The sequence below is a fragment of the Wyeomyia smithii genome, chromosome 2 (genome assembly GCF_029784165.1).
Source record: "Wyeomyia smithii strain HCP4-BCI-WySm-NY-G18 chromosome 2, ASM2978416v1, whole genome shotgun sequence".
NCBI classification, from domain to species: domain Eukaryota; kingdom Metazoa; phylum Arthropoda; class Insecta; order Diptera; family Culicidae; genus Wyeomyia; species Wyeomyia smithii.
Genome location: NC_073695.1, coordinates 268399058 through 268426219, shown reverse-complemented (window position 1 = coordinate 268426219; position 27162 = coordinate 268399058). Strand labels below are relative to the sequence as shown.

Genomic DNA, 27162 nt, shown 5'->3' with positions numbered 1-27162 from the left:
CCTACAAACGAAGAAAAAAGTTTTCTGGAGGACTGCAAAATAGGTCTCCGTGGCGGTTATAATTTCATTCGACCCAAATTTCTACCCGGCGAGTGACTTTTTTACGTTTGGAAAATAAATCTCACGGGTCCAAATCTGGAGATTACGGTGGATCGGGCAGCAATTCGCTGACTAATTTGCCTTTGACGACGATGGAGATGTGAGTCAGTGTATTGTCATGAAGGAAAATCACTTTTTCTACTTCAAGCGAAGGCTTTTTTTCTGCAAATCGGCATAGAAGCGACCCAAAAACTCCCTGTAATCGTTTTGCCCTTTCCCATGTAGTCGATGTAGATCGTACCGTGTTAATACCAGAAACGGTGACTATCAGTTTTTCGACCGGTACCTCGGTTTTTGCCATCCTCGTAGCAATTCCGCCGGGTAATGTCCACTGTTTTGACAGCCCTTGGTCTCTGGTGTGTACCAGTGGATCCATGTTTCGTCAACAGTGAAAAAACGACGCAGAAACTCCTTCGGATTGCGTTTAGATAACTTCAATCAATGTTCTGAAGTGGTCTCATGGTTGCGCTTGTTGTCACGTTATCCTCCGTGGTAGCCCGTGTTCTTTTTCCATTTTTTATAAAATCCACCGACGCGCTCGCTTTCACGTGCTAACAAAACAATTTTGACAGTAGCTGTCTATAAGAATGTAATACACGATAGTAACTCTCTCTTGCGATAGTGGCGCATTTGGGCGGTGAAGCTCCTAACATGGAAATTCGAGGACGGAAATAATGGGCAGAAGCTGGAAATCGCCTTAAGACGACAGTTTGATATCTTATGTGGCTTTGAATCGACATGAAACCATGAAAAACTTTAAGAAAAGACACAAATAACAAAAAGGGTTGAAACAAGAAGAAAAATAATGGAACAACGAAACCATCCAGGTAAATAAATGTTCCAGTTGTTCTCAAGTGGTGAAATCGATATTCATATTCAACCAGTTTATTGCTCTGAATCAGGTTGAATATACTGTACACAATCAAAGTAGGCAACGGATGCGGGTGTTTTTATTTTACATCTGTTTAAACGTTAAAAGAAGTGGCAGCAACTGGAGAAAACAGAACGCAACAAACCACTTAACAAACGCATCATTTCTTGCTCATTTTAGAAAACCTTGAGAACGACACTAATTGCTGACAATCGGATATCCTGGCCTAAGATATTGCACGTGAAGTCGGATGTTTTATACAGTCTGTTCTCGATGGAATAATGTGTGCTGATAGCGTTGTTCCTGAAGGCTGCTGGAATGCTGTGTCAATTCCACAGGTTTGATTTCATTTATGGTTTTCTCTTTTTATGGACGCTTAGCAGTATAGAAAATACACATTTTACATCTGATAATTCTAAACAAAAATTAGAAAGGTGTATTTCACAACCGTTTATTGATAAAATCAATACGATGAATATGATAGAAGATAACCACATTAAATGTTCATTTCACGAAGAGAAACTCAGGTTGCAGTATGCATAGAGATATGGCACGTGCCGTTGATATTTTCGGAGTTCCAAACTGGCAACGTTTCGCAAAAATATTCTAACAAATTCAGTAAGAACTGCTCATGCAACAAAACAGACAAGTGTCATCCAGGATACAAAAAAAAACATTTTGAATTTTAAATTGTCACCACTAAATGTACTGTCTAGCGAAAAAGTCCTTGAAAAAAAGCTCCAAACCCATTGCCATACTAAATTCCGTTCATCAAGCGGCACAAAAACAGGGTCACTAAGTCAAACCGCCTCTGATTGCTTTCCTACCCACTCACTGTACCACCCCATTCCACTAAACAGTTCTTCACAGTTTAGTATTTTAAATACCGTGTGATGCCGAACTACCGCTCCCCCACCCTTCAATCTCCGCTACAGAGCGTTCGAAGAAAAAGTGCCTTGTATTACGTAAATGAGTTTCTATCACGAATGGATGCATAGGTCATGACACACTAAATAAACGAGTAACCAGCAACAGCAGTCTGGCACACAGAGCCTACTGTGTCTCGCAGTGACCGTCCTTTTATTGGGTCGCCTGAATATGTTTTCGACATGAAAGGGCTCCTTATTGGCTGGGACGGCTAGCGGGTTTTGGATAGCCTATGAAAAGTTGTGTCATTTGCATTTCGGCCCCCTTGAAGCTCTCTAACCCCGGGGAGAGTAGGGGTTAGATAAATTTGACGATCTAACGATACCGTTTAGTGGCACCGCGGGACACTATAACGACGCTTCCTGTTTGACCCTTCCACTCTCGTCTACCAAGCAATGATGCGACATTGAAACTACTTTGATGGAATAACATGCATCAGAAGAAGAATTTTCTTCAAACATAAATTTTAGTAGAGGCTACGAGCACATTAAATGGTGAAAATATGCCATAAACAACAGCTATAAATATTAACTTTTGTGATTTTAGGATTTTTGACCTATTTGAAAGTCATAAAGTAGGTGATCTCCGATTATGCCCATAACATAATCAGTCGTTGGCTGAGCATTTTATTTTCCTAGACTTCTACACTGGTCAGACGACAGGTCGCCGCCACTTTTGCTTTCTCGTCCAGACATTTGCTGGCGTAGTTTTCTCCCCAGACTCAGACAGAACATGTCATCCAGCTTTCTTTGTTCGCCTTTTCGCTTTTACACCGCCCTTTAAAACATTTTTTATTTCTCGACACGACGAGCAATTTATTCGCAGCTGTAACTTGTTTTCAGTTGATACATACTGCTTTCGATTCAAACCCTGGTTGAAACTTCTCAAATAGCTGGCAACGCTGCAGGGGGCAAGAAAGTTTAAAGTTTGAGAAAATAATCAAAACAAGCGACGCGTTCATTTCGAGTTATCTGCTGTCACCCCCGCATGACTCGGACGATGTTTTTGTTGACATATAGTATTTTATGAAGCGAAAATCAATATTTGAGCGTGATGAAATGTATTGTAGAGAGTTATTACCGGACTAGGAAAAAAAAAATCCAGTGATTGGATTTGGAAGAGGTTGATATAAACGACGGGTCCATATCTGCAGCGTAATTATTTTAAGACGGTGACGTATGTGAATGAGAAAGTTGGCAACTGCAGATGTAAATGCGGATACGAACTTTTATATGACGGTTAATGCGGATATTAGACTTTCAATTCGAAAACCAGGTTAAATTCTCTAAAAAACTATAGAGATCAACTATAGAAATCATGTCAACATGTTTTCTCCAATAAAAATTCTTTTGTAGGTTTCGTTAAACTTTCTCAAATTTGTCAGCTGGATTTTATAGAAATTTACCTAAGAGAAATTCCACAGAATGATGCACAATCACCAGTTGTTTCTAATGTAAAGGTATTCAACGATAACAAAAAAAAAAAAACAGAGCCAAAAATAGAAGCGAACTTCGCGTTTGAGTATCGTGATCGTGTGGTAAAGAGATGAATGTTGAATTAGGCTGTGGTAACTTATTTTCGTGATAAAAGTATAAACCAGTTTTTCCCTTTCACATATTTTTATGGTTTCAAAGTACTAGCGGAATTTTTGTCCTACGGTGTCCGCTTTTATTAGCGTTTTATTCAGTTTGCCTGACACAATGTTTATAAGTTCTGCAAATTAACAGAACAAGGTACAAATTAAGCGCATCACTAGGAACTAATCTTGAAATGAACTTTTAGCCGTGCATTATTTCAGTCGCACGCTCGAAATTAGCAACGGTTTATGGTACCCTCGTGAGCATAAAAGCGCTTAGTGCGCAATTTTGCGGCTTCAGTGTGCTTTCTCTCGTATCCGTGCAGTCGCCCAAAATGGGGACAATCCTCGAGGCTATACTAAAAGCGACAAAATACTATTATGACACCTCGCTGGACGAACCGAAGGCGAAGGAAATAGTTGAACGGATAAATTTTACCGTTCGAGATAGAAACGAAGCGGCCATGCTGATTGCTTTTCTGATCGTCGAAAGTGACGGATTCACCTGGACGGAGAACGACAGTGTGGAATCATTCTTTAGTCCCTATCATGGGCGTGGCTATATCAAGCTTAGATGTGGATCTAACTATAACGATGCATCTCGGGATCTGTACGAAGACGATCGGTTGCTTAAAACTCCGGATTTTGTGGCTACCGGTGCAACTTTCCCAGCTGTAACGAGTTGCCTGGACGCTTCATTGTGGGTTTGGAAAAAAAGAGTGCAGCCACTGCTGGCTCGTTTGCCACTGGTCACTTTTTATATGGTCATGAAAGCACTGATTGGAGAGGGAGACAAAGATTCAGTTTCTCTCAAGGAACGGTACGACGTGTACGTCATAGCGGCTAAACATCTGGGCTTGACAGTTGGACTGACACCTATGCAGTAGGATTTTCAAGGACCTGCTGTTTGCTCTCAATGGGAACAACAGTTTAAATGTGAATTAAACTTGGATATCTGTTAGTTAAGTGCGAAATAAGCGTGATTTTGCAATATCACCAGCGTGAATTGTTGAAGTTGTTCAAAATTTACATCTCCTACGATTGTAGAAAAGCTCGAATCAAAAAATACATTTTTAATAAATTTTTAAGTAATTGAACAAATGAAACACAAAGTTATTTCTAATTACACGTCTAGACTAATGAAATATATAAAATCGATTTTAAATCACACATCACACGTCTAAATAACTGTAAATCGCTGATAAAGAAAGCCTTAGCGACATCTCTTCTGACGTTGAGTGAATCAAAATGGATTAACCGGCGGCGCTCTCTATAACTGGGAAGACTTTTCCGGTCATGGCATAGCAAGTGACGCAGCGCAAAACCTATAAACTTTCGTGAACCGTCTCAATTCTATTGATACCATTTTGGTAAAATGGCGTCATTACAACTACTTCACCGTTAACCCCACTGAAGTGCAGTATAAAGCCTTCAAGCAGTACACATCCTGGAAGTATTTATCAAACCTGAAGATGAATCCTATCTGAAGATAGGTTTTCGAAATCACGTATGACACCTTTTTTTATTCTCGCTTATTTTCCGTCGGTCTAGTTCCGCCACTGTTGTTGTTGTGCCAATCACCGACACCCGGGGAGCCGACTTCACCCAGGACCCTAACTTACGACCCGCTGATTAACGGACCAGCGCCAACGGCTTAACTTCCCATGCGATGGAGGGCGTGATCCCAGAGATTTTTCACCTCAGAAAATCTCCCAGTGTCGGCTAGGATTAAATCTAGATCAGTTGGGTTGGTTGTGAGTGGATCACGCCACCCCACAACCATCGACACCTGATTTTTTTAAATTCGGGGAAGAATCGAGAAGTCTACAAGGTCTTTAACGGTATCCCCGTGTTTTGAATTTGTGTCGCTCATGATTCATTGAAGGCCAGCTGTCATTTACGCCCGAATGAAATCTCAGAGCATTTCAGGACACATCGTCCATGTACATCACAACCAGGAATGGTTCAAGATGATTACTTTGTGGAACGCCAGATTTCTCTAGTAACAGGACTAAACATGGTCACTTATTTTTGCGAAAGTACTCCGATTAGTGAGGTACGAGCACAGCCAGAATGAAAACTACTTTCACGAAGCAAGTATGGCGGTATTTCTGCGATTATTGCAAACGGGCCGTTTGTATCCTTTGGATCGTCTCATCAGTTCATAGGACCAGAACCCTTCTGTGGTCTATCCGCTTGTTCCCTTAGAATGGAGCTAAAAGCATGGGAAACTCTGAAAGTGGAATCCAACTGGACAAACACCTCCATCGGTAGGCAGTCGAAACGGTTCATCACTCCGAACGTTTCTATGACTCGTAAAATACTGGATCTTTCAAAAAAAGATCTAAGCACGTATACTGGTTTAATAACAGGGCATTGTCCGAGCCGTTATCATTTGAAGGTTATGAAAAACTTCAAGATGATACATGTCGAGTATGTGGCATGGAAAAAGAAGACTCGGAACATCTGTTATGCCGATGTCCGGCAATTTTTATCAAAAGATATAAGTTCTTCGAGAGAGGTCTTCTGGAACCCTCTGAAATCTGGAGAACAAATCCCAGTACGGTTGTGCGCTTCATACGAAGTATAATACCGGACTGGACTAATGCTATTGGCCAGACTATAACGACCACTTCCAATAGTGATACGTTATCCTGACTAAGCAAAATTAAAAAGGGGGAATATGTCACAAAATATCAAAAAATTGGTCGCAGTGACGAAAATACCCAACACGGAAAAAAAAATCCTTTTTGTAAACCGGGAAAACAAGAGTTTTCTCATCAGATTGTGAAAACACCATGAGTAAGCAAAGATCACGGTGCGTATTAGCTATACTGGAACATTTCATCCAACAATTTCAGTTCAATGAGGATGACTTGGTATGTGGCTTTAGAAAACATTCAAACAAATAACAGATCAGATTTAACAAAACAAAATGCAAATCTATTCCATTAGAAAAAAATTCTCGTAGTAGTCTTGATAAGTACCATTTAATTGGTTCTTGTGAACAAAAATGTTAACGACTGCTTCCAAAAGCGGTGTTTACTAACTTCCAATAATATTGGGTTTGTTTTGGAAAATTCATTACACTTTATTTAAAATATTGAAACGTTCCAACGAAGACTAAGAATAAATAGTTCGATTTCACAGTGGTATTTCCAGTTTTCAAACACGAAATGATATAATTTATATTTCGTACATTCGTATTGCTCAATTTGCACGCTTTTAGATATCAGTGCAGAAAACTAATGCACAGTAAGTTTTGCCCACTCCCTTACATTACTCACACAGAAGAAGCCATCTTCACAAAGAATGCCATGGACGCTCATCGATAAAAAGTGTCTTTGACAGCTACTTGTGCTTGGAAAAAGTGAATAAGCATTGTGCTCCGGCACTAGAAAGCTTATTTCGATCCAATCAAGCTTATTACCTAAAATTAGCTGCAACTGGTAGGTAATCAAACACTTATTATCGATCCTGATTTGAGCATTCGACGTACAATGAAATCTACAATACCTTTGCATGACTTCCCCTTAACAAAAATAAATCCCTCTTATCAATAAAACTGATTAGAAGGACGCACGACGAAACTTCTTTAGGGAAGTGTACGCAGTGAGGAAGTCCATACAGGAAAAAAAATAAGAGCGCCAATAAGTATTCAAATAGAGTAGGTTCCAGGGTTTTTTTTCACAGCCGTTGAATTGGCAATGGCAGCATTCAAAAAATTTACTACGATTGGATATTAGGGTGGGGCAAAAAATAAATGTTAGCTCCCATGCATTTTTCGTGTTCCTTATGGGTCCTATAACAACTGTGTAACTTTTCAGATCGATCGGTGAAACGCCCGATTTGCGCCCGAATTTTAAAGTTTCCATACGATTTTATATGGGAAAATCCACTTTTTCAATACTTATTCTCTAGAGATGTCAAGTAGGCTCTTAAAAAAATATCAATACATGATATTTGTAGGAAATTTTCCTGTGAAAAACTCTTCTGAAGACCATAAGGCTCTACGATGCTTGTAGAAACAGCTATTCACCCCAAACTAATTGAATGTTTGACGGATGGCTCACCATTGAAATTTTCCAGCAACACTGCTACAGCATGCTGCTATTGCAAACTTGCTTGAGTATGAGAAGTAATTTCGCGTGAAATTAATCTTCAAAGTGTGATTTTTGCTCATAGTATCTTCGGGGAAGCCTCCAAGATAAATTTAAGCGATATCATTTCTCATCACATGGTTGAATTTGCAACAGTTTTGGAAAAGTGGCTTTTCCCGTATAAAATCGTATGGAAGCTTTAAAAATCGGTCGCAAATCGGGCGTTTCACCGATCGATTTGAAAAGTTACACAGTTGTTATAGGACCCATAAGGAACACGAAAAGTGCATGGGAGCGAAAAAATAACACCATCGCTTTTTCCCATATAACCGTGTCCCAGACTATTGGATATAGGGTAGGGAACATATTTTAAGCAGCTTTAGGAGCCGCCTGTGTATTGAGAAGAAATACTTGAAACTTGTTGGATGAAATACAAACATAAGTATAACAATCTGTTCTCCATCTTTTTCTCTGTCAGCACTTCAGATTCTAAAACCAGCAGCAAACTTTAACAATAATCAATTGAAGTTCCCTATCAAAGGACACTATTCCAATCACCCTGAACCTTTTAAGCAGTTTACTTGTGTTTTGCAAGGGTTTGTCTTCGGCACCCAAATAGCGCCTGAATGCAATTTTTTTCATTTGATGTTTTTTTCAATGATTTTTTTGTGTTGAACCGAATTTTATGTATTCTTAAGATAGCTAGTTAATCAGAGTTTTCGTCCCATCATTGGAATTGTCGATATTGTGAAAAATTCAGGAGATTGAGGCCCGTTCATTTCGACTAATTAGAATAGATGCCACTGCTTAAGCCGTTCCTTACCCCACCTTCTGTACTGAAGACTTATTCATACCGTCATAGGCAATGAAGCATAGAAAGGATACTCTTGGCTTCCTTATAAAGTCTCCTCAACGAATCTATCGTTCTCCTCGTATTCCGTTGGCACGTGTCCTCAATATTTTCTGATTATCAGAACTGGACTCGTCAAGGCACACCAAGCTTGATAATTCCACTCCATGATATGGAGATGCGGAAAGTTTTTTCGAATTCTGTTTTTGCTTCGTCTAAGTGAAGAGTTGGTGAGATTAAGTTGGACAAGCCATTGCCGTTTGTCCACTCCAAATTATTTTGAGTCTCGAGTGCAGGCCCTTCAATCTTCACCTTCATGAGTGCGTCGTCAAGCGACGATGACGCAACTCAACTTCGTCTTCAACCCGACTTAATATCAACTTCGTTTTGTTTCATTTCCCTCTCACTGAGCACAAAACAATCGTCTTTCACTCGGTACCTTTTGTTTCGTCGTTTCTTTTTCGGCGTATTCGTATCGTCAGTTCAGATCGAACTGCTAGAACTGAGGCTTCAAGGCAGCAACGAAGAAAGCAGATTCGAGCAAATTTTGCTTCAATTTTTTTTTTGCTTCAATCGTCAACTGCATGATGACGATGAACCGAAGCAAGTTATTTTCTTCGCTTTGACCTGTGAGGCAAGGACAAGCATGTTGGGTGCTGTGATTGATGTATTTGGCTTCAGGCTTTGCAAATCGTTGCGTGGAACATTTTACACGCTACATGTTACACATTACATGTTACACGTTATACATTATATGTTACACGTTACATATTTATTACATGTCTCATTGCACGTGTTATTTACATTACGTCCCGTCCTGTTTACATTCAAATCGTATGTAATATGTTACAAATCTCATAAATCAGCTTTAATGCATAATTTTCGTAGTCCTTATTCCTGCTCCTATATGTCTAAGGCCATGGAAATACTAGCGCGGTCTGCGCTGTGAAGGCGACTCGCCCTATCGCTGGTTAATGTACAGCTCTACTTAGGGCTGTACATTAACCCACGGCAAGGCGAACCGTCTCCGCAACGCAGAACGCGCCAGTATGTCCACGGCCTAAGACGCAGCAGCAGCATCAACGCTTTGTTTGTCCAAAGTAATTTACCCTCATCCATCCAAGTGACGATTTCATTGAAGCTGACTATAGTTGCTTCAGTTCGATAATGAAGGCGACGACGATTGTAGAAATTCATTTTTAGCAATATTTTCGTCAGTTGAAGTTGTTTTTAACTTCATCCGAATGACGGAAGGCAAAGCAGAACGCAAAAGATTACACATGCAACAGTCGTGTGGAATATGAAGAGTGTTCATCTTCTCTTCGGCAAGCACCAGCCGAACTGAGTTTACGAGGTTTCAGTAGCAGCGAGTGAGACGAAGGAGTTGCGTGTTCTCCTTTTGGTGCTTCATTCGACGATGTTGAGGCCTGGTCGAGTGTACTGCTTTCTAGAAAAGCATCTATTTTCTTGGTAGTTGGAAATCAAGTTAGTCATAGTTGAACTGTGCTTCCGGTAAATTAAGCAAGTTTTGCCTTTAAAAGCCCAGGTAGAAATAGCTGTGAAGAGCGAAGTACACGGTATTGTTCGAAGCATGGAGCGTGCTTAAGGTACTTGAGAAATTGTAATCAAATTTAGTTGTATTATAGATTGCCACACCCTAGAAAGTTGTGGTCTTCGGAGAAGTTGTTCAAAAAGTTTTAAAGGCTTTTATTCGGTGCACAGTTAGTTTCAAAACTTGACCGCAATGCGGCGTTGGTGTGCATGTAGTTTTAAGTATTTTGAATCTTATTCGCCTCGTGAATCCAACTATTTAGAAAATTGTCGTCTTCAGCCAAATTGTTCAGGACACCAAGACGTTTAATTTGGTACACAGCTTGGTTTGTTTAGACGGCAACGCCCTTATGTGCTTGCAGTTTTGAGAACTTTAGACATTATTTATCTTGTGAATCCAAACAGCTAAAAATTTGAGGATTTCAGGAAAGTTGTTCAGGAGGATAAGGATCTCTGGTTGTTATACAGTTTGGTATGACATTTAGCCGATACGTGGCGCTAATGTGCATGTAGTTATGCGAACTTCAAATTTTTTTTTCGAGAATCCAACTATTTCATTTTTTATGGTCCCCGTTTTCTGTGGTTGGCGATGTCGATCGGCTAGCTCTCCCACACGGTTGTGATATCGGGTTCAATTCCCGATCAGGTCGAGGATCTTTTCGAGCTGGAAATTTCCTCGACTCAGTAGCCTCGGTAATGCAACAGAATCGTTATGTTTTCCAAGCATCCAGGCCTAGGATAATCAACCTAGAAGCAATAACGGTAATTTATGAGTGCCGATTACCTTCGAGCATGGCATAAAGTTACTAGATTTTTGTCAATTTTAATTCCCGAAGTGTTTTTGTCTCCCGAATGAGCTAATGTTTCACGGGAAATCGTTTCGAAAAACAAGCCAGATTCGTCACAATTGTTAATTTGATCAGCAACCAAGCCATAATTCATCAGGTAATTAACAAACCCTTCGTTAAAAGTAATGATTACCTGAAAATTTGCTGACAATTTTTCGCCGCTAGATGGCGGCGCTAGGTAAATTATACCGCGTTTTTTTTTATAAAAATTTTCGTATATCTCAGAAACATGATAAAACCGAAATGTTTTGCGTGATGCATACGAGCAGACTTCCCGTGCACGCGCTTTTTTTTCAAGCGACGAGAGAAATCTTTCTCTCGCTCGTAGAATTTCCATGCATGTGCGACGAGACGAGACACGTCACATGCAATTTGCAGGTTGCTCTTTCGCTTCTCTTTCGGTTCGGATTGCGATGCGCAAGGCGATGTTTCATCGCACTACGAACTGAGCGAGACGCCCGTACTGTACATACTTGATACAGCTCGTGCGCTACAGCTCGTGAGACTTTCTCGTGTACACAGACTTCCTGTACACGCGCTGAAACGACGAGAGGTTTCTTTTCTTTTTTTGCTTCGGTAAGAGACTGCGGCGCACCACACTTGTCTCATCGCTTCACGAACTGAGCGAGACGCCCGTACTGTACCTTAGTGAAACTGTATATTAGAGAAATGACAAAGCACTCACCGTTGAGGAAACTGTCAACATCAAAACGGGCGAGCTGTATAATTTTACATTGCCGTTATCCGTTTTGATGTTGACAGTTGCCTTAACGGTGAGTGTCTCTGCGTCTCTCTGGTGTATAGGCTGCCTACCGTACCTACATACGATATATGCCGTCAGACCCTTCTGAAGGTGTATTAATCGGAAGAATTCATAAAACTAAATTACTACGATCAGATTATCACGAACCTTCAGAACCTGATTTGCAATAGCTATACACTAAGGTCGCTTTTACGCGGTTTTTTTACGTGGATTCCGGAATTTACGCGGTATTTTTTTTTCTTGCGGATTTCGGTTCCTCTTCACTCGGATTGCAGAATTTACGCGGGTTTTTTTACGCGGATTCCGGAATTTACGCGGTTTTTTACGCGGCATGTATCCCCCGCATTAAAAGCGACTTTAGTGTACTCAATTCGAAAATTCTATCCAACATCAACATGTACTAGAAAATATAAACAATTTCAATGGTTTTACTATTTTTAACTCCCGAAAAACTTATGTTGTAATTTCAAACCACATTTTTTATCCTTAGAACTACAAAACAGAGTTCTATCATAAGATAGTCAATGACATCTAAACCGACGAAAGGAACACTTCTGTTAACCAACGTAACACTCTGCATCCGGTGCATTTTCGTACCGTTAGCATAATAAGTATAGTAACAAAACGTTCTTATTTCATGTTAACAAAAGTCGGATGAATTAATCATAGAATTTTGAATTGATAAATGAATGAACTAGGTTATATCATTGATAATTCTAACGGTGTTTTGATGCATGCTGCTATAACACCGTAAATGAAAAAATCACAAGAAGGTTGTATGCAAAGCCACGACCGCAAGGTTGAAGTAGAATACTTTTACAAGAAAGATAACCTGGCTGCTTGCGTGTCAGTCATTTTTTCTAGTAAATAAACGTTGACCGTTCATTGGCAGTATTGTAATTTCTTTTTGTCTGATATTTTGAATGAAGTTCATTGGATATTTTTAAATTTTGTGCAAATGAGAAGTTGAAGTGCTGCCGAATTGTAATATGCACATTAAATACGACATCATTAAACGGGAACGGAACAAAGGCTACGGTTATGCAGAACGCGAATGCCGGCGCGATGCGATTCGCCTTACCGTGGTGAAATGTACAGCTCTTTTTAAGGCGAAGTAGAGCTATACATTTCAACAGATTTGCGTTATTTGCGTTCTGCATGACCGTTGCCAAATACTAAGCGACGCAAACACGTAATAATAGTCAGAGTATGCATGTAGATGAAGATAATTAACTTTGGATTATAGCGCAAAACGAGAAAATATTAACTCTTCAAATAATCATTTGTGTTCTTCATATTTCAGTTGTTCAATTTAATATCCGATGAAATGTTTGTTTATTATCTGATGAAGCTCTTATATAGGCCAAATGATGCATTCCCAATTTACTAGGTCCATAACTCTGTCGACCGTGCTTGGGAAAGCGCGGTATAACGACTAATCAGAGGTCGAATTTTGTGTTTTGACAAGGCTTAAGCGTTTTCAATAGTACAATAGTTCGAATGATAAAATTGCAATTTCATGCATTTGGTAGGAATCTTAGAAGATTTTCTAATCGATTGCTGCAAAAACGAAGGAAATCCATCGAAAATTATTTATATTTATTTATTTATTTATTTATTTATTGGCATTTGAAATTTTTCTCACTTTTTTCAGTTTTAGATTTTCATTTTACATCCCTATGTAGCCGAACTTCCTGAGAGAAGTATTCTAATTCAAAATTAAATCTTCATTAATTCATTTGTTGTCCTTATAAGGACAATTGTTCAATTTATCATTGATACTGAAGACTAAGGCGCACGGTCAACACAATGAGAAAGGTGTTTTCACATTGAAAACTAGACACGGCTTTACTGGAGGAAGTGTTGGCAAATGCATGTACCGCTAATACCACCGCTATCATACGAAAGCGCGTCGTTTCATGTGGGGAATATCAACAAAAAAATGACGCGCGTCTTAGCATAACCCGAACTGTTTCGCCGTGCTGCTCCCATTTACCTTTACATCGGCCTCAGGGAAGTACCGGCTGCATCTGCATCTACCGCTGAGGCTGTCACTATACTGCTATTGGTACTAAAAGCTACTAACTCTTCAAATAAGTGTGTTATTTGTTCTCAAAAGAACAATTGTTCAATTCAAAATCGGATTTACGCAATCGCATCTCTGTAATATTACCGACAATAATATTCTTCTGAACAAACTGATACAACTTTCCCATTAGGCCTCTGCCATAATAGACGCGAACCGATTCGCTCAGCTGTTGGTTAATGTACAGCCATCAGTAGAGCTGTACATCAACCTACGGCCGAGCGAATCGGTTCGCGCCGCTTTTCGCGTCTACTATGGCAGAGGCCTTAGAGAAAGTTGCTGGCTGATGTATTCACTTCATGCAAGCCTGCTGCTGATGCTTCCCGCTACCACACTGAAACAGCATTTTAGTGAAGGGAGTGTCGTTGCATCAGCTGACCCTGCTACTATCGATGCTGATATACCCGCTGCAACAGCTACGCTATGCATAGCCATGCCACAGTTGTGGCCGCTATACGCTGGCCCAACTGCTGAGCAACTGCAACGCTATCCGTAGCCATGCCACAGTTGTGGCCGCCATTGGTATCCGCTGTACCTGAATCTGCTGGCCCTGCTGCTATCGATGGTGAGATCCGCTGAAACTGCTACGCTTATCCACAGCCATGCCATAGTTGTGGCCGCTATCCGCTATCTAAGGGAGGACTGCTGTCGTCGCTGTTCAGAACTACTATGAGCTGCTTAGACTAAAACAGGCTCTTATATAGGGATGAAAATAGGAATGAATTATTTTTCTTACGTGGTGGAATGATATAACTTGAAAAATATGTGTGACTTCATTCTGGTTCAGAGCGATCATTTGATAAGCTCCACCTCTTTTTTCAGTTTCTAAAGTTTTTCCACAGTTTCGTAGCACGGATGCACAAAAATGATTTCTTGTCGAACCGGACCGATAGCACTCTTATTGAAGCAACAAATAACATGTTTTGTGTCGTGTTGCGCAGCTTCGTTGAAGAAAATGTTCCCGTCCCCGTGTCGCATGTAAGCAGATTATTGCGTTCAGTAGACAGTAGATAGTGTATCCAGCGAATAAACACCGATTGTGCTCTCACACACGCAACGGTTTTAACCCGTATCTTATTGCGGTTTGTAACATCAAGCGATTTCGTTTGCTCACTGTTGCGTGTTGCATCATGTTGCAACTTGGCAGCTGGGAGACGACGAAATTCTGTTTATGCTGATTGATTGAATCGACTTCATATTAGCTCTGCATAGTCGAACTAACTGCTTTTGTGAATGCGTACTAACAGGGCAGTTTATTATTCAATGTCGGTTATGCTGATCGCAGCGTTTGCGCTGCCCCTACAGTGGGGAGTTTACTAAATAAAGTAAAAATTAGACAACTACAACAGAATTTGATTGCATCCCGCACAGAATGTCTGCTTGTGTTGATGCCAGAAAACTATTAACCTTCAATTATTTTTTTATTTGCCTTAAAAAAGCATTTTGCTGTTCAAAATCAGTTGCTAATTACAACCTTTGAGCTGCCCTAACATTGGGGGAATTAAGATACACGGACAACATGCACTGTGGAAGCTATTTCACATTCAGTAAATTAGACGGGTGCGACAAATTTAAATTGCTAGGATGCAACACAGAATACTTGCTTGCCTTGACAAAAATTATTAACTTTCAATGACTTGTTTATTTACCTTCAAAAAGGCATTTTGATTTCCAAAATTTAATTTCCTGATGGCAATCTTCATGCTGCCCCAACACGGGGGGAATAATGGCTGTCTGGCGACACACGCTGAGAAAAACCGCGCTGCTCCTGAGACGTGGTGACCAACCACAGGGCTAGTGCTGCTGCTAAGGAAGGACGACTGCTGTTGTCGCTGTCTAGAACTATTATGAGCGGCTCCGTTAGTTTTTTAGTTAAACAATATCTTTATTCAATTGATTTGCGTTTTCTTACATTTTTAAAATTTTTAAGTGATTTAACTCTAGTTTTTCAGGCTTTGGTCTTTAAGGTTTAATTTTGTAGTATTCGTTGTTGTTTTTGCTGTATTGCAAATTGTATTAATTTACCGATTCTATCGGATTGGGTCAAATTGTAAAAGAGACTACTTAAACTAAATTAAAAATTAAATAAAACCTAATTAATCAGAGCTCGTATGAGCTGGTGTTCTGATGAGTTGGCACTAGTGATCAGCCATACGTAGGCATCATCGATGCGCTCCTGGATGGTCTTGCAACTTGCGAGTCGGTGTAGCTCCGTTATTCTAGTGTCCCATGGTGCATCTAGAATCATCCGTAGGAAGCGATTTTGAACCACTTGCAGCTTCTTCTTGTGTGTCTCTGCACATGAACCCCACATCGGCATGGCATAATTCACTACAGGTGCGATGATTGTTTTGAAGACCGCCAACTTGTTTTTCCTTGACAACTTTGATCGTCGGTTGATCAATGGATACAGCGATTTAAGGAGTGCAAGGCACCTTTGCTTTACTTTTTCTGTGTGTATGTTGTAGAGTAGTTTTTCATCAATGGTGACTCCAAGGTATCCAACAACTTTGGACCACTCAATGGGGCATCCGTTTATGTAGATGCAGCAGCCAGGTGGTGGCGACAGCTTAGGAGAAGGTCGGTGTTTGAAGACAATGGCTTGACTTTTTCCTTCATTTACCTTAATTTTCCAGCTTTTGAGATAATCAACGTATGCAGTAACTCCTTTCTGCAGCCGATATCTGTAATTATTAGGAGTTCGACCATTGGCCATGATCGCACTGTCGTCTGCATATAACGCCAAACTGCAGCCGGATGGAAGTTGCGGTATATCAGAAGTGTAAACACTGTATAAGATTGGACTCAGCAAACTGCCCTGAGGAACTCCTGCTGGAACACTGTTGATATCCGAGGTGGCGCCTGCAAGATGAACTCGAAACTTTCTGTTGTTGAGGTAGTTTCTTACCATTTTTACTAGATAAATCGGGAAACTCTTCTTCATCAACTTGTGAACTAGGCCGTCGTGCCACACGTTATCGAAGGCTTTCTCTACGTCTAGTAGCATCATTGCCGTGTTGTTTGATAGCGTTTTGTTTCGTTTAATTATTTTTTCCACTCGAACTAGTTGGTGTACCGTTGAATGACCTTTCCTAAATCCGAATTGCTCCGGGGCGATTATTTGATGCTGGTCTATATGTACCATCAGTCGATTAAGGATGATTCTCTCGAATACCTTGCTTACCGCCGATAGTAGCGTGATCGGTCTGTAGCTTACCGGTAGTGTAGGGTCCTTACCAGGTTTCAGAATGGGGATTACTTTTCCTGTTTTCCATCGAGTCGGGAAGTGACAAAGTTGGAAGCATCTTGTGAAAATCGTGGCTAAGAAGCGGTAGGCCTTGCTCGACAATTTTTTGAGGACTAGGTTGAAAATAGCATCGTTTCCTGGAGCCTTCATATTTTTTCCACATTTTATCGCCTTGCACACATCGTCCTCAAACACTTGATCGATGCGTTGCTCCTCTACACTCAACACATTTAACTCGACGATTGATTGCTGAACAACTGGTTCGTATGGACTCGGCATATCGGTTCCCAAGTTGTGCGCTTCCAAAAGCTTACAGGCGATTGCGTTGGTCTTCTCTAATGGCGATACCAGAATACCACTAACGTTGTCTCTCAGAGGGGGAACTGCTTTCGGCTTCTGTTTCATTATTTTGGCCACTTTCCAGAACGGCTTTGTGAAGTCTCCCATTTGCTCAATTTCGTCAGTGAATTTCTGGTTTCTTATAATACTCATCCGGTCGTTTAAAAGCGAATTTAATTGTGTCATTTGTTGTTTCTTTCGAAGACATCCTGTTCGCTGGAACTGCCTTCTGACAGCGTTGCGTAGTCGAATAATTCGTTGTGTGTGTGAGTCGATCTTGATAAAATTTTGTCTCACTGGTACCCATCGGATGCAGCGATCTTCTGCGGCATGCACGGCATTTTCAAACATAGCTAGATGGTTGTCGATCGCTTGTTCGGACGGTAGTTCTAGATTTTCGAGCAGCTGGGAGTCCACCAGTCTGTTGAAAGCATTCCAATCAACTCGATGGTAATCACGCCTTTGTATTTTGGGTGCTAGTGAAGGAATGCAGTCTAATTCACATACAACAGGATAGTGGTCTGAACTTAGTTCGCGATGAGTAACTGGTTTCGATAACGGTAAATCCGACAGGAAGATGTCCAGAGAAGATGTAACTCTTGAGGGTGACAGAAACGTTGGGTTATCAGGAAAGTGGATGGTGCACGTTCCCGAATACAAGTGGTCAGCAAGGAGGTTGCCATTCTTGTTGCACCTCTCGTTTCTCCAAATAGTATGCCGTGCGTTGAGATCACCAGCTACTACGAAGCGAGCTCTGTTGTCTGTAAGTTTTTGCAAATCTTTAACAAATAAGTCGGATGTGCCGTTGCTGTCTACACACTGCTGCGGAACGTAGACTGAAAAAAACTGTTATGCCTCCTTGGTGGGTATGTATTTTCACACCGATCGCCTCGATTATGTTAGTCTTCGGATGCGGTAGAACGTCGAATCTTATATTTCTACGGATGATGATAGCTACACCGCCTCCGCTTGAGTTGGGACGGTCTAGTCTAATCACAGAATGAGAGGGAAGTGAGAAGTTAATGAATGGATTGAGCCGGGTTTCCGTAATCACTCCCACGTCGATGTTGGTTTTAGCCAAGAAATTAAACAACTCGATCTTTTTCGCTCGGATTGAGCGAGCATTCCAATTGGCAAATCTGATGCTGCGGAGCTCAGTTGACCCCATAATAACAAACCATGTAGCCTAGGACCTGGATTTGGTCCGCACGTGTTTTGCACTGCTTCAGTCGACCGCATAGCTCGGTAAAGATGGACCATAGCTCTGCGGAGCTAAAAAGCGTTGACTCGTTCACTACATTTGCGTAACTTGAGGAGGGCTCTTGCATGCCAGCTCTTATCCGAGGGTCTATGCGACGCGTAGTATTCCCGGCTACATTCGTGGGCTGGGAGCCCACAGGGTTGAGCAATCCTATCGGTTCCATCACTTTGGGCAACGGTGGAAATTCAGTAGCATCTAGAGCTGGTGCTGCTGGCCTTTTATTGGGGGACTTCCGCCCCGGTTGATTTGATTTTGTCGCTTGCTGTCTAATCCGTATGTATTCTGCACGCTTGGGGCAGCTGCGGTCTGTAGCTGAATGGGCACCGTCACAGTTGGCACAGTGTTTGGTTGACTCTGATTTCTTCGGACACTGATCTGAAGTGTGTGCGTCGCCGCAGTGATTACATCTGCTTTTCAAATGGCAGTTCCGTGTGCCGTGGCCGTGATGCAAGCAGTTCAAGCATTGGGTTACGTCTGCACGATTGTTGCGATAAGCTTGCCATTGAACAATTATGCTTCCAATGTGTGTTATTTCACGCAATTTCTTCAATGTGGTAGACCCCTTCAGGAAGTGCACTAGGTAAAAGGGGTCGGATTCCTCTTTTCTCCTTATAACATGGACAGCTTGAGCCTCGAGCCCATATTCACTTTCAAGCTGTGACTGCAAAATTCCTGGTTCTGCTAATGGTAGACCGCGAATGATGACCCGGTAGGGTCTTTCTCCTGGTTTGTCATGTGTATAATACTCGTAACTGCACATTTTTAGGTGATCTTGCACCTGGTTGAATTCTTGCGATGAATTACAAAGCACTTTTATTCCGAACCGCGTGAGTTTGTATACTGGATTTACTCCACACTCGGCGATTCCAGTAGATAGAGTTGAGAAATTCACATTTTTCACTACTAGTGGCGGCTGTTTTTTCCTACCGGAACCATCCGATAGGTTGACTGTTGAACAATTCGATTGATCCTGTGGGTTTGTTACCAGTGAAGCGAACGGGTTTTGCTTAAGCAGCGTATCTTCGTCCCCCTCGGAGTTTTCAGCGGATTGCTGACGGCGTCTTTTCCCAACGTTCGAGTCATCGGGTGGTCCAGGGCGAGCTTTTCCCATTGCTCGTGTGAGATCCAGCAAACTGACAAGTGCTGGGGATGGTTGATCCTGGTGAAGCAATATGTCAAATATACTGTACTTCAAATAACACTTAAACACGTCTTGTCGAGTCAAACGACTAAACCAAACTCATGAGCGGCTCCGGCTGAAACAGGCTCTTATATAGGCCAAATAGCATGTTTTCAATTGCAAGGTATATGATTCTGTCGACCGTGCTTGGGAAGCAAGCATATAACGACTAATCAGAGGTTGAATTTTTCGTTTTGACAAGGCTTGACTATTTTCAATAGTACAATAGTGTGAATAATAAAATTACAATTATCTTATTTTGGGAAGAATCTTAGAAGATTTTCCAATCTATTGCTGTAAGAACGAAGGGAATCCATCGAATACTAACCGATTTATTAGCATTTGAAATTGGACATATTTTTCACTTTTTTCGGTTTTAGATTTTCATTTCACATCCCTATGTAGCCGAACTTCCTGAGAGAAGTATTCTACTTCAAAAACATAAAATCCCCTGCCTGTTTCCTTCTGCGCGAAATCAATTTCCTTCTCGCATCATTAGCACAAAGCAGCATGCGAGGCAAGCTCGCGAGACGAGCCCACGAGAATTTGCACGCAAGCTGTCTCAAGTACGCGACGCCCATGCACCGCACTCGTTAAGTTGAGAGACGAGATATCTTCGTGTACGTCGCAATAAAAATTCCCATGCGACGAGACATGGCTCGTACGAATGGTAAGTTTTCTCGCTCGCACGCTGCACACAGCACGAAGCGACTGAATGAGAAACGAGACTTGTAGCGCAAAGCACACTGTCTCTTCTTTGTGCGAGCGAGATTTCAGGAAGTCTGCATACGAGAGTGAAAAAAAACGAAGCGTGATAAAATCGCCACATCAGTGTATTGCATTCGAGAGTGAGCAATCACAATAACTTTTATTCAAAATTCCAGCTTATATGAGTATTGCCGGAACCGAGATGATATTAATCGACCCCAGTTGCCATTTTAAATTTTTTTAGGGCCACCACATTATTTCCAGAAATTTACACTGATAAATAGTTTTGGATAAAATTTATTAACATTGAAAAAATAGTCCATCGCAATATTAGCGTATTACACTCAAATAATTCGCAATCACGAGTGCATTCTATTTAGTTCTACGTCAGCCTAGCGGTCGTAGCATCTGTTATTCAAACTAAAAATTAGATGACGGGCAGAATTGAACATCTATGGGTAAAAATCGCTCTTGAGCCACTGCCACTTTTCATTGGTGTTCTGTACTTGCCACCAGATAAAAGCCGAGACATTAACTTTGTGATGCTTCATATTGATGCTGTCTCTGGAATCAGCAGAAAGTTTAGCGATATAGGAAAGCTCGTCTTGCTGGGTGACTTTAACCAACCGCGCCTAGCTTGGAAGAGTTCTGGTAGCGGGTATGCCTTTGTTGATCCTGTACAGTCACAGCTTTTTTTGGCCAGCCAATCCCTTCTCGATAACATGGCATTCCTCAGACTACAGCAGCATAATTTAATACGAAACAACTTAGACCGTGTTTTAGATCTCGTATTCTCCAGCGACTCCATTATGAAGGATGGCGCCGTCTCTTTAGCAGTTGAGGAAGTTGTACCAATTGATCCTTATCACCCACCTCTTTGCTTCACTGTACTTTGTGAGCCTACTGTTTCATTCCACCAAGATATCGATCTGACTGAACGTGACTTTCGTCGTGGCGACTACGACACTCTAAACGAATTGTTGTCCGAGGTTGATTGGTCTGAGGTGATTCAAAATTCTGACGTTAACTGTGCAGTAAGCTGTTTTAATCGTACTATTCAGAATTGCATCGTTCAAGCAGTACCGCTAAAAAGGCCGCTGAAAACCCCTGTATGGTCCAACAAGCACCTTCGCATCCTGCGTCGACGGCGCTCCAACTTGCTGAAACAGTATTGCCAGCATAGAAGCTTGTATGCGAAGCGACAATTTGACGAGGCGAGTCGAATCTACCGTGGTTATAACCGTTTCCTATACAAAAGGTACGTTGGCGAAGAGAGGAGGATCTCCGGCGAAACCCTGAACGTTTTTGGAGCTTTGTAAACTCGAAGCGTAAAGAGAATGGTCTTCCTATTCTGATGCACCTAGGGAATGTTCATGCCGCTTCTACGGAAACCAAATAGGCTCTTTTTCTCAACAATTTGCTAGCTTGTTTGAAAACCGGGTGCCCACTGCGGAGGAAATAGACATCTCTGTCAGTCTAGTACCAAGAGACGTGATAGATTTCGACGTATTTAATATTAACGCTACGATGGTTGAAGCTGCGTTACAGAAACTGAAGCAGACCTTTAAGTCAGGCCCCGATGGCATTCCCTCTTGCATCTTCAAAAAGTGCAGCGCTTCCTTGACTGCTCCTCTCCAGGCGATTTTTATTAGATCACTTCAACATCAAGTATTCCCTTCGGAATGGAAGATTTCCCATATGCTGCCGGTGCACAAGAAAGGCGATAAGTCCGACATAGCTAATTATCGTGGCATAACTTCTTTATCAGCTGGAACAAAATGCTTCGAGATCATCCGTGGACACTAACCTGTGCGAGTTCACATCATTTTGTATCGTCGCAATGGATGGTGGAGCTCAAGTTGATGCAGTATACACCGACATCAAAGCCGCATTTGCATTTGCAACAGACAGCTCTTCGTGAAAATTGGATCAACTGTATCTGAAAGCTTGACCCCCTTCTCTGGCGTGCCTCAAGGAAGCAATCTGGGTCCACTGCTGTTTGTGATATTTTTTGATGACGTGACGATACTTCTTGCGAATGGTGAAGCACTAATCTACGCTGGCGATTTGAAAATCTACCTGATCATACGAAACGAAGCTGATTGCAGAGAGCTCCAGAAACTACTGGATAAATTCGTTCATTGGTTCAAGTCAAACTTTCTGGTAGTGAGTGTGGCAAAGTGTTACGTGATCTCATATCGACGACTTAAAGGACCTATCCTATACAACTATGTCATTGGTGATCAGATGCTTGAACGGGTTGACGAAGTCAGGGATCTTGGAGTATTGCTTGACTACCAACACACATTCAAGCTGCATTATTCCGCGATAATCAGCAAAGCCAATCGTCAACTAGGTTTTGTTCTGAAAATAGCAAACGACTTTATTGACCCCATCTGCTTACGTGCTCTCTATTGTTCCCTAGTTCAAGAAGGCTATCACGTTTTCGACTTCAATGTTTCTTGTGTCAGTTTTAATTTCAAAAGGACAAATAGTTGTTTAATTTAATATATGATGCTAATCACATCTCCATGCTATCCGCGCTAGTGGGAATCGAGCGCTTTTCTGACAATACAGTAGAAAGTTGTTCTCCTTCTTTGACGACTGACAGATTTTGATTGCCAATATCCCCGTTTGTGTATTGCAAAAATACGGCAGAGCATTTCACTGGAGAAAGTGCCGGCCTATGCACCTACCGCTGGTGCAGCCGCTACCGCAGAGGCAGCTTTTTGCTAGAGAAAAAACCCGTTTTGTCCGTCTCTCTTGCTGCCCTGATACCTGGTGCTACCTGCTACTGCTTAATTAGGACCGTCCTTGTGCCCCTCCGCTAGTAAACTGATTGGTTTGAATGAGTTTGATGAAGCCCAAAGAGTGCACTCCTGGTTTACTAGGTATATAATTCTGTCGACCGTGCTTAGGAAATCAACCATTAACCCTCTAGTGCCCAAATTAATTTCTCGACGGGCTTCGGTAAAATCACTATGAATCAATATAAACACTTTTTAAGTATTTATTGAAGCTGAACTTCCTGAAAGACTTAGTTCTAAGTCAACAGAAGGTGGAGCCACTCATAACATTGGTCAAAATAAATTTCGCGAATCATTCATTTGAATAGGGTACATTTGCATAACACTTTCCACCGCAGGTCACCCTACTGAATTAAGACGTAGTCCTACGTCAAAACTGCAGCAGTATGAGACCGTCAACTTACGTTTCGAAAAATTTATCAAAATTTAAAATCAATATTACCGCAACTGGTGGTGGAAAAAAAAACAGAATGAAAGCATCGAAGCAACCTCCGCGAATGGTCGTGAAAAAGTTCTACGTCGAGTTTTTCTCGTTTTTTTTTTTTCGTTCGCCATGTTATGTAGGTAGTTATTTCACAACCAAACTGACGTACCACGAAATTTATCTACGTGGATCAAAATAACGGTCAATTCAACGAGTTTCAGTTATGCGGAATATTCCCGCCGAAGCGGTGGTGGTGCTGATGTGATTTTTCCCTTTGAAGTCAGTTGACAGTTGTCAACAGAGCTGCCAGATTTTATTTTGAAAAATCTGTATGCACCCGTAAAAAAAATCTGTATTTTTCTGTATTTTGTTCGTGTGCCTACAAGTGCTCTGATTTGGGGTAACTGGGCTTGGCATCCAACCCTAAACTTCACCTGAAACCGTAAATAGGTTGGGTGAAATTCTTGAAAGAAAACTCAGGTCTATAAGCGTGTTTTTTTTCCTATGAAAGCAATCTAATCAGGTATTTTTGTTCCAAAGCTTTCCCGCTTAGCCAAATGTTAGATGTCCAGAAGAAATGAGAAAGGCAATTTCTTGCTAAGTCAATGCCGGACGCCCAGCAAAAGTCGAACAGAAGTAATAAAAGGGCAAAAGAATAGCGTTGGTTGTCGTCAACGCAAATACAATATAAATACAATCAGCCGCAAATATTCTACGTTGGGCGAAGAAACAGATTTTAAAGCCTGCTCGCACCAATACGAATTTCCATTTCTGTCAGACTGCTTGTGAAAACCGAGAAATCAAAGAAAAATATATTGCTTTCTTTTTCTCTCACATAAACAATCCACGAGACAGTTACGATCAACTGATTTCCGTTTTTTTCTTCAACAACAGCCTCAGATATGTTTGAGAGATCGCAACGTGAATACAATCCGGATCGAGAAGCGTTAAAAACAAACGTTGTCCGATCAGTTGCTCTAATATTTAAATGGCAATCCTTTAAACAATAATAAAATATTACTTCAGATTATTTTTCTCCGACATTAAAATATTCTGTATTCGGTCGGTGGGGTTTTGCAAATTGAAAAACAACAATAACAAACGTACAAGCAGTTAAACGCCACCCGTGGATTGCCTTATGCGAATCGGCCAGTATGGCCGCTATTTGGGAAATGCATTCGAACAAATGAAAACTGATGCTCGGATCTGTTCGGATGAAATGTTTGTGAGGCCGACCTTCCAGTTCTTTAGTTCGAACACTTTGAAATTCTGTACAAATCTGTATTAAAAGTCAAAATTCTGTATTCTGAATCATTTCTGTAACGTGGTCAAAAAATCTGTATAATACAGAAAAATCTGTTTACTTGGCAGCCCTGGTTGTCAAAGGCCGCGCTGCCAAAAACAACAGAAAGGCTGAAGGTGATGTGATGCGGGATATGTTCAGTAGGTCTTGCACAAATTGGTAGGAGCCGCACTTTTCTTAGAATTTTGTATGGAGTGGTAAGTCTGTTTATCTGTGATGTCCCAGTGTTCATTCATTACACTGAATTTTCATTTCCTTTTGTAATATGCAACACCCAACAGCAACGTAATAAAATGTTGCGTAACTGAGTGCGGCATCTTCTGTTATCTGCCCCATATGCAGGGCTAGTAGCGAGTCACTTTTTAGTGACTTTGTCACTATTTAGAGCCTAGTCATTTAAAAGTCACTATTTACGCTAAAAAGTCACTAAAGTCACTATTTTACGACAAAATGGTCACTAAAGTCACTTTTTTAGCTTTAAATGTATAAATTAACTATTTTTGTATTGCAACATACTTTAGAAAGCTTGCTTCTCATTTACAGAATATTTGGACAGTTCGGTTTGTAAGGCGTTTTTGTTAACTTTTCCATCATAGAAGTTTCATGCCGGGCAATGTTTTCAAATTTCTTATCGAAGTGAACAGTGCAGAATAGTTACGAACGAATTGTCTAAGAGCTGCAAAGGAATGTAAAGGTTTATTCTACAAGCTTTTCGCGTCTTAAACCAGTGTTGTGCGTGAAATTACGTTTGTAGTTTGATTTGCTCGTCTCAAATCAACTGTTCCTCCTGGTTGAAGTGGATTCAAAAATTTCGAGCTTATATTGTGCATAGTCGTGTTGAGGTCTCAATTCGTAGGATTTTACTTTCAATCATCCGAACCTACCGGTGTTTACCAGATACCATTTCGAAATTCCATAATGATAACCCGTTCTACGCATATTTGTCCCATGCTCCAGATCAAACAAACGAGTGTTTAGTGGGACGAATTTGATTAGAAAATGTCAAGTGGGTTAAATATTCGTGGGAAATCATTGATGGAACAAACAGGCTTAGTATTGTTTTTGCAGATTTTCGGAACGAACAATGCTATTTTTAATATATTTTGAAAAACCCCTCCCTTAGTTAGCTTAACCAACTTCAAACGCTTTTAGAAGCTGTCACAGGCGGCACGGATTTCCAGATTTTCTGGATAACCGCTTTAACCGCTTTACAAGTTGGAGATTTTGTAAGAAAAAGTTTATTGAGTTGAGATCAGGTGAACTTAGGTGAAGTCTTTCGAATTGTCCCTATACCATCCTTGAGTCAAGTTCGCAGTATGCGCTGATGCACCGTCTTGCTAGAACATAAAGTAATTAGCTCTAGAGAGTTTTCGAAGACACGGGGTGACTTTTTTTTCCAAAACTACCGTTTTATAATAAACAGCATTAAATTCTGCGTCTTTGTAAATGAAAATCAGAGGAAGTTTACTCGCTTGCAAATTGCTCCCGAGACCATCACTAAAGCTGTACTCTGCAATCGAGGAACACTCCTTTAGAACTTTGAACCAGTCACACTCCAGGAAAAATAATTTCTCATCAGAAACAATGAACTCGCGAACAGCGAGTTGTGAAGGTATCATCGAGCCTCGTTTTCTAAAAGAATCGGTCAAAATATTGTTGACCGATTCAATGGATATACTCAGATGGTGGGAATTCCAAACTGATCGTTATCATTTCGCCGACACGCTTCCTCATAACAGTCACAATTTTACGACTTGCGGCATCCTTGCAGATCGTGGCCGACAGAATTTTCAACGATCCCCCAAAGAGAATGTCTCCTTGTATTTTTCGATGGTTTAATAAACGAAATCTCGCTTAGCTTCACACGATTTGAGATGTTTGAATATTGTGCAAGGGCAGTCACTGACCAAAAATCGTTTTACTACGACTTTCCGGATTTGTTACATCGCACATCAAGAACTAAATACAACTGACAGACCACCAACACACAAATGCGTATTCGAGAGCAGCGTTGCTAAACGAGCGAGAAGCAAAACATATCCACTCCTTTCTGCTCGAGACTGAGATGTGTGCTACGCTTCTCCAGTCGTTCGCACACACACTTTCGAGAAACTCTTTATTATCCATGCATTTGCCAGAGCAGCAGCCAGCGTACAGCCGCTCGCGAATTCCCTTTTGCTTTTTTACTCACGCCAAATACGCGAGTACTCGAATAAGAGTAC

At 41.1% G+C, this 27162-nt stretch overlaps 2 protein-coding genes across 2 annotated transcripts in view; one reads left to right on the top strand and one right to left on the bottom strand.

Moving 5' to 3' along the window:
* Positions 1-27162, bottom strand: part of LOC129722253 (serine/threonine-protein kinase BRSK2) — a 64156-nt gene that overhangs the window by 14590 nt on the left and 22404 nt on the right. The gene's annotated exons all lie outside the window — the stretch shown is intronic.
* Positions 3786-4605, top strand: LOC129722255 (uncharacterized). Its single transcript, XM_055675566.1, has one exon. The coding sequence runs from the start codon at positions 3809-3811 to the stop codon at positions 4358-4360; it is 552 nt and encodes a 183-aa protein (XP_055531541.1). The 5' UTR covers positions 3786-3808; the 3' UTR covers positions 4361-4605.

What these genes read in the sequence shown, in the direction of transcription:
- LOC129722255 (XM_055675566.1), top strand. Translation starts at nt 3,809, where the DNA reads ATGGGGACAATCCTCGAGGCTATACTAAAAGCGACAAAATACTATTAT.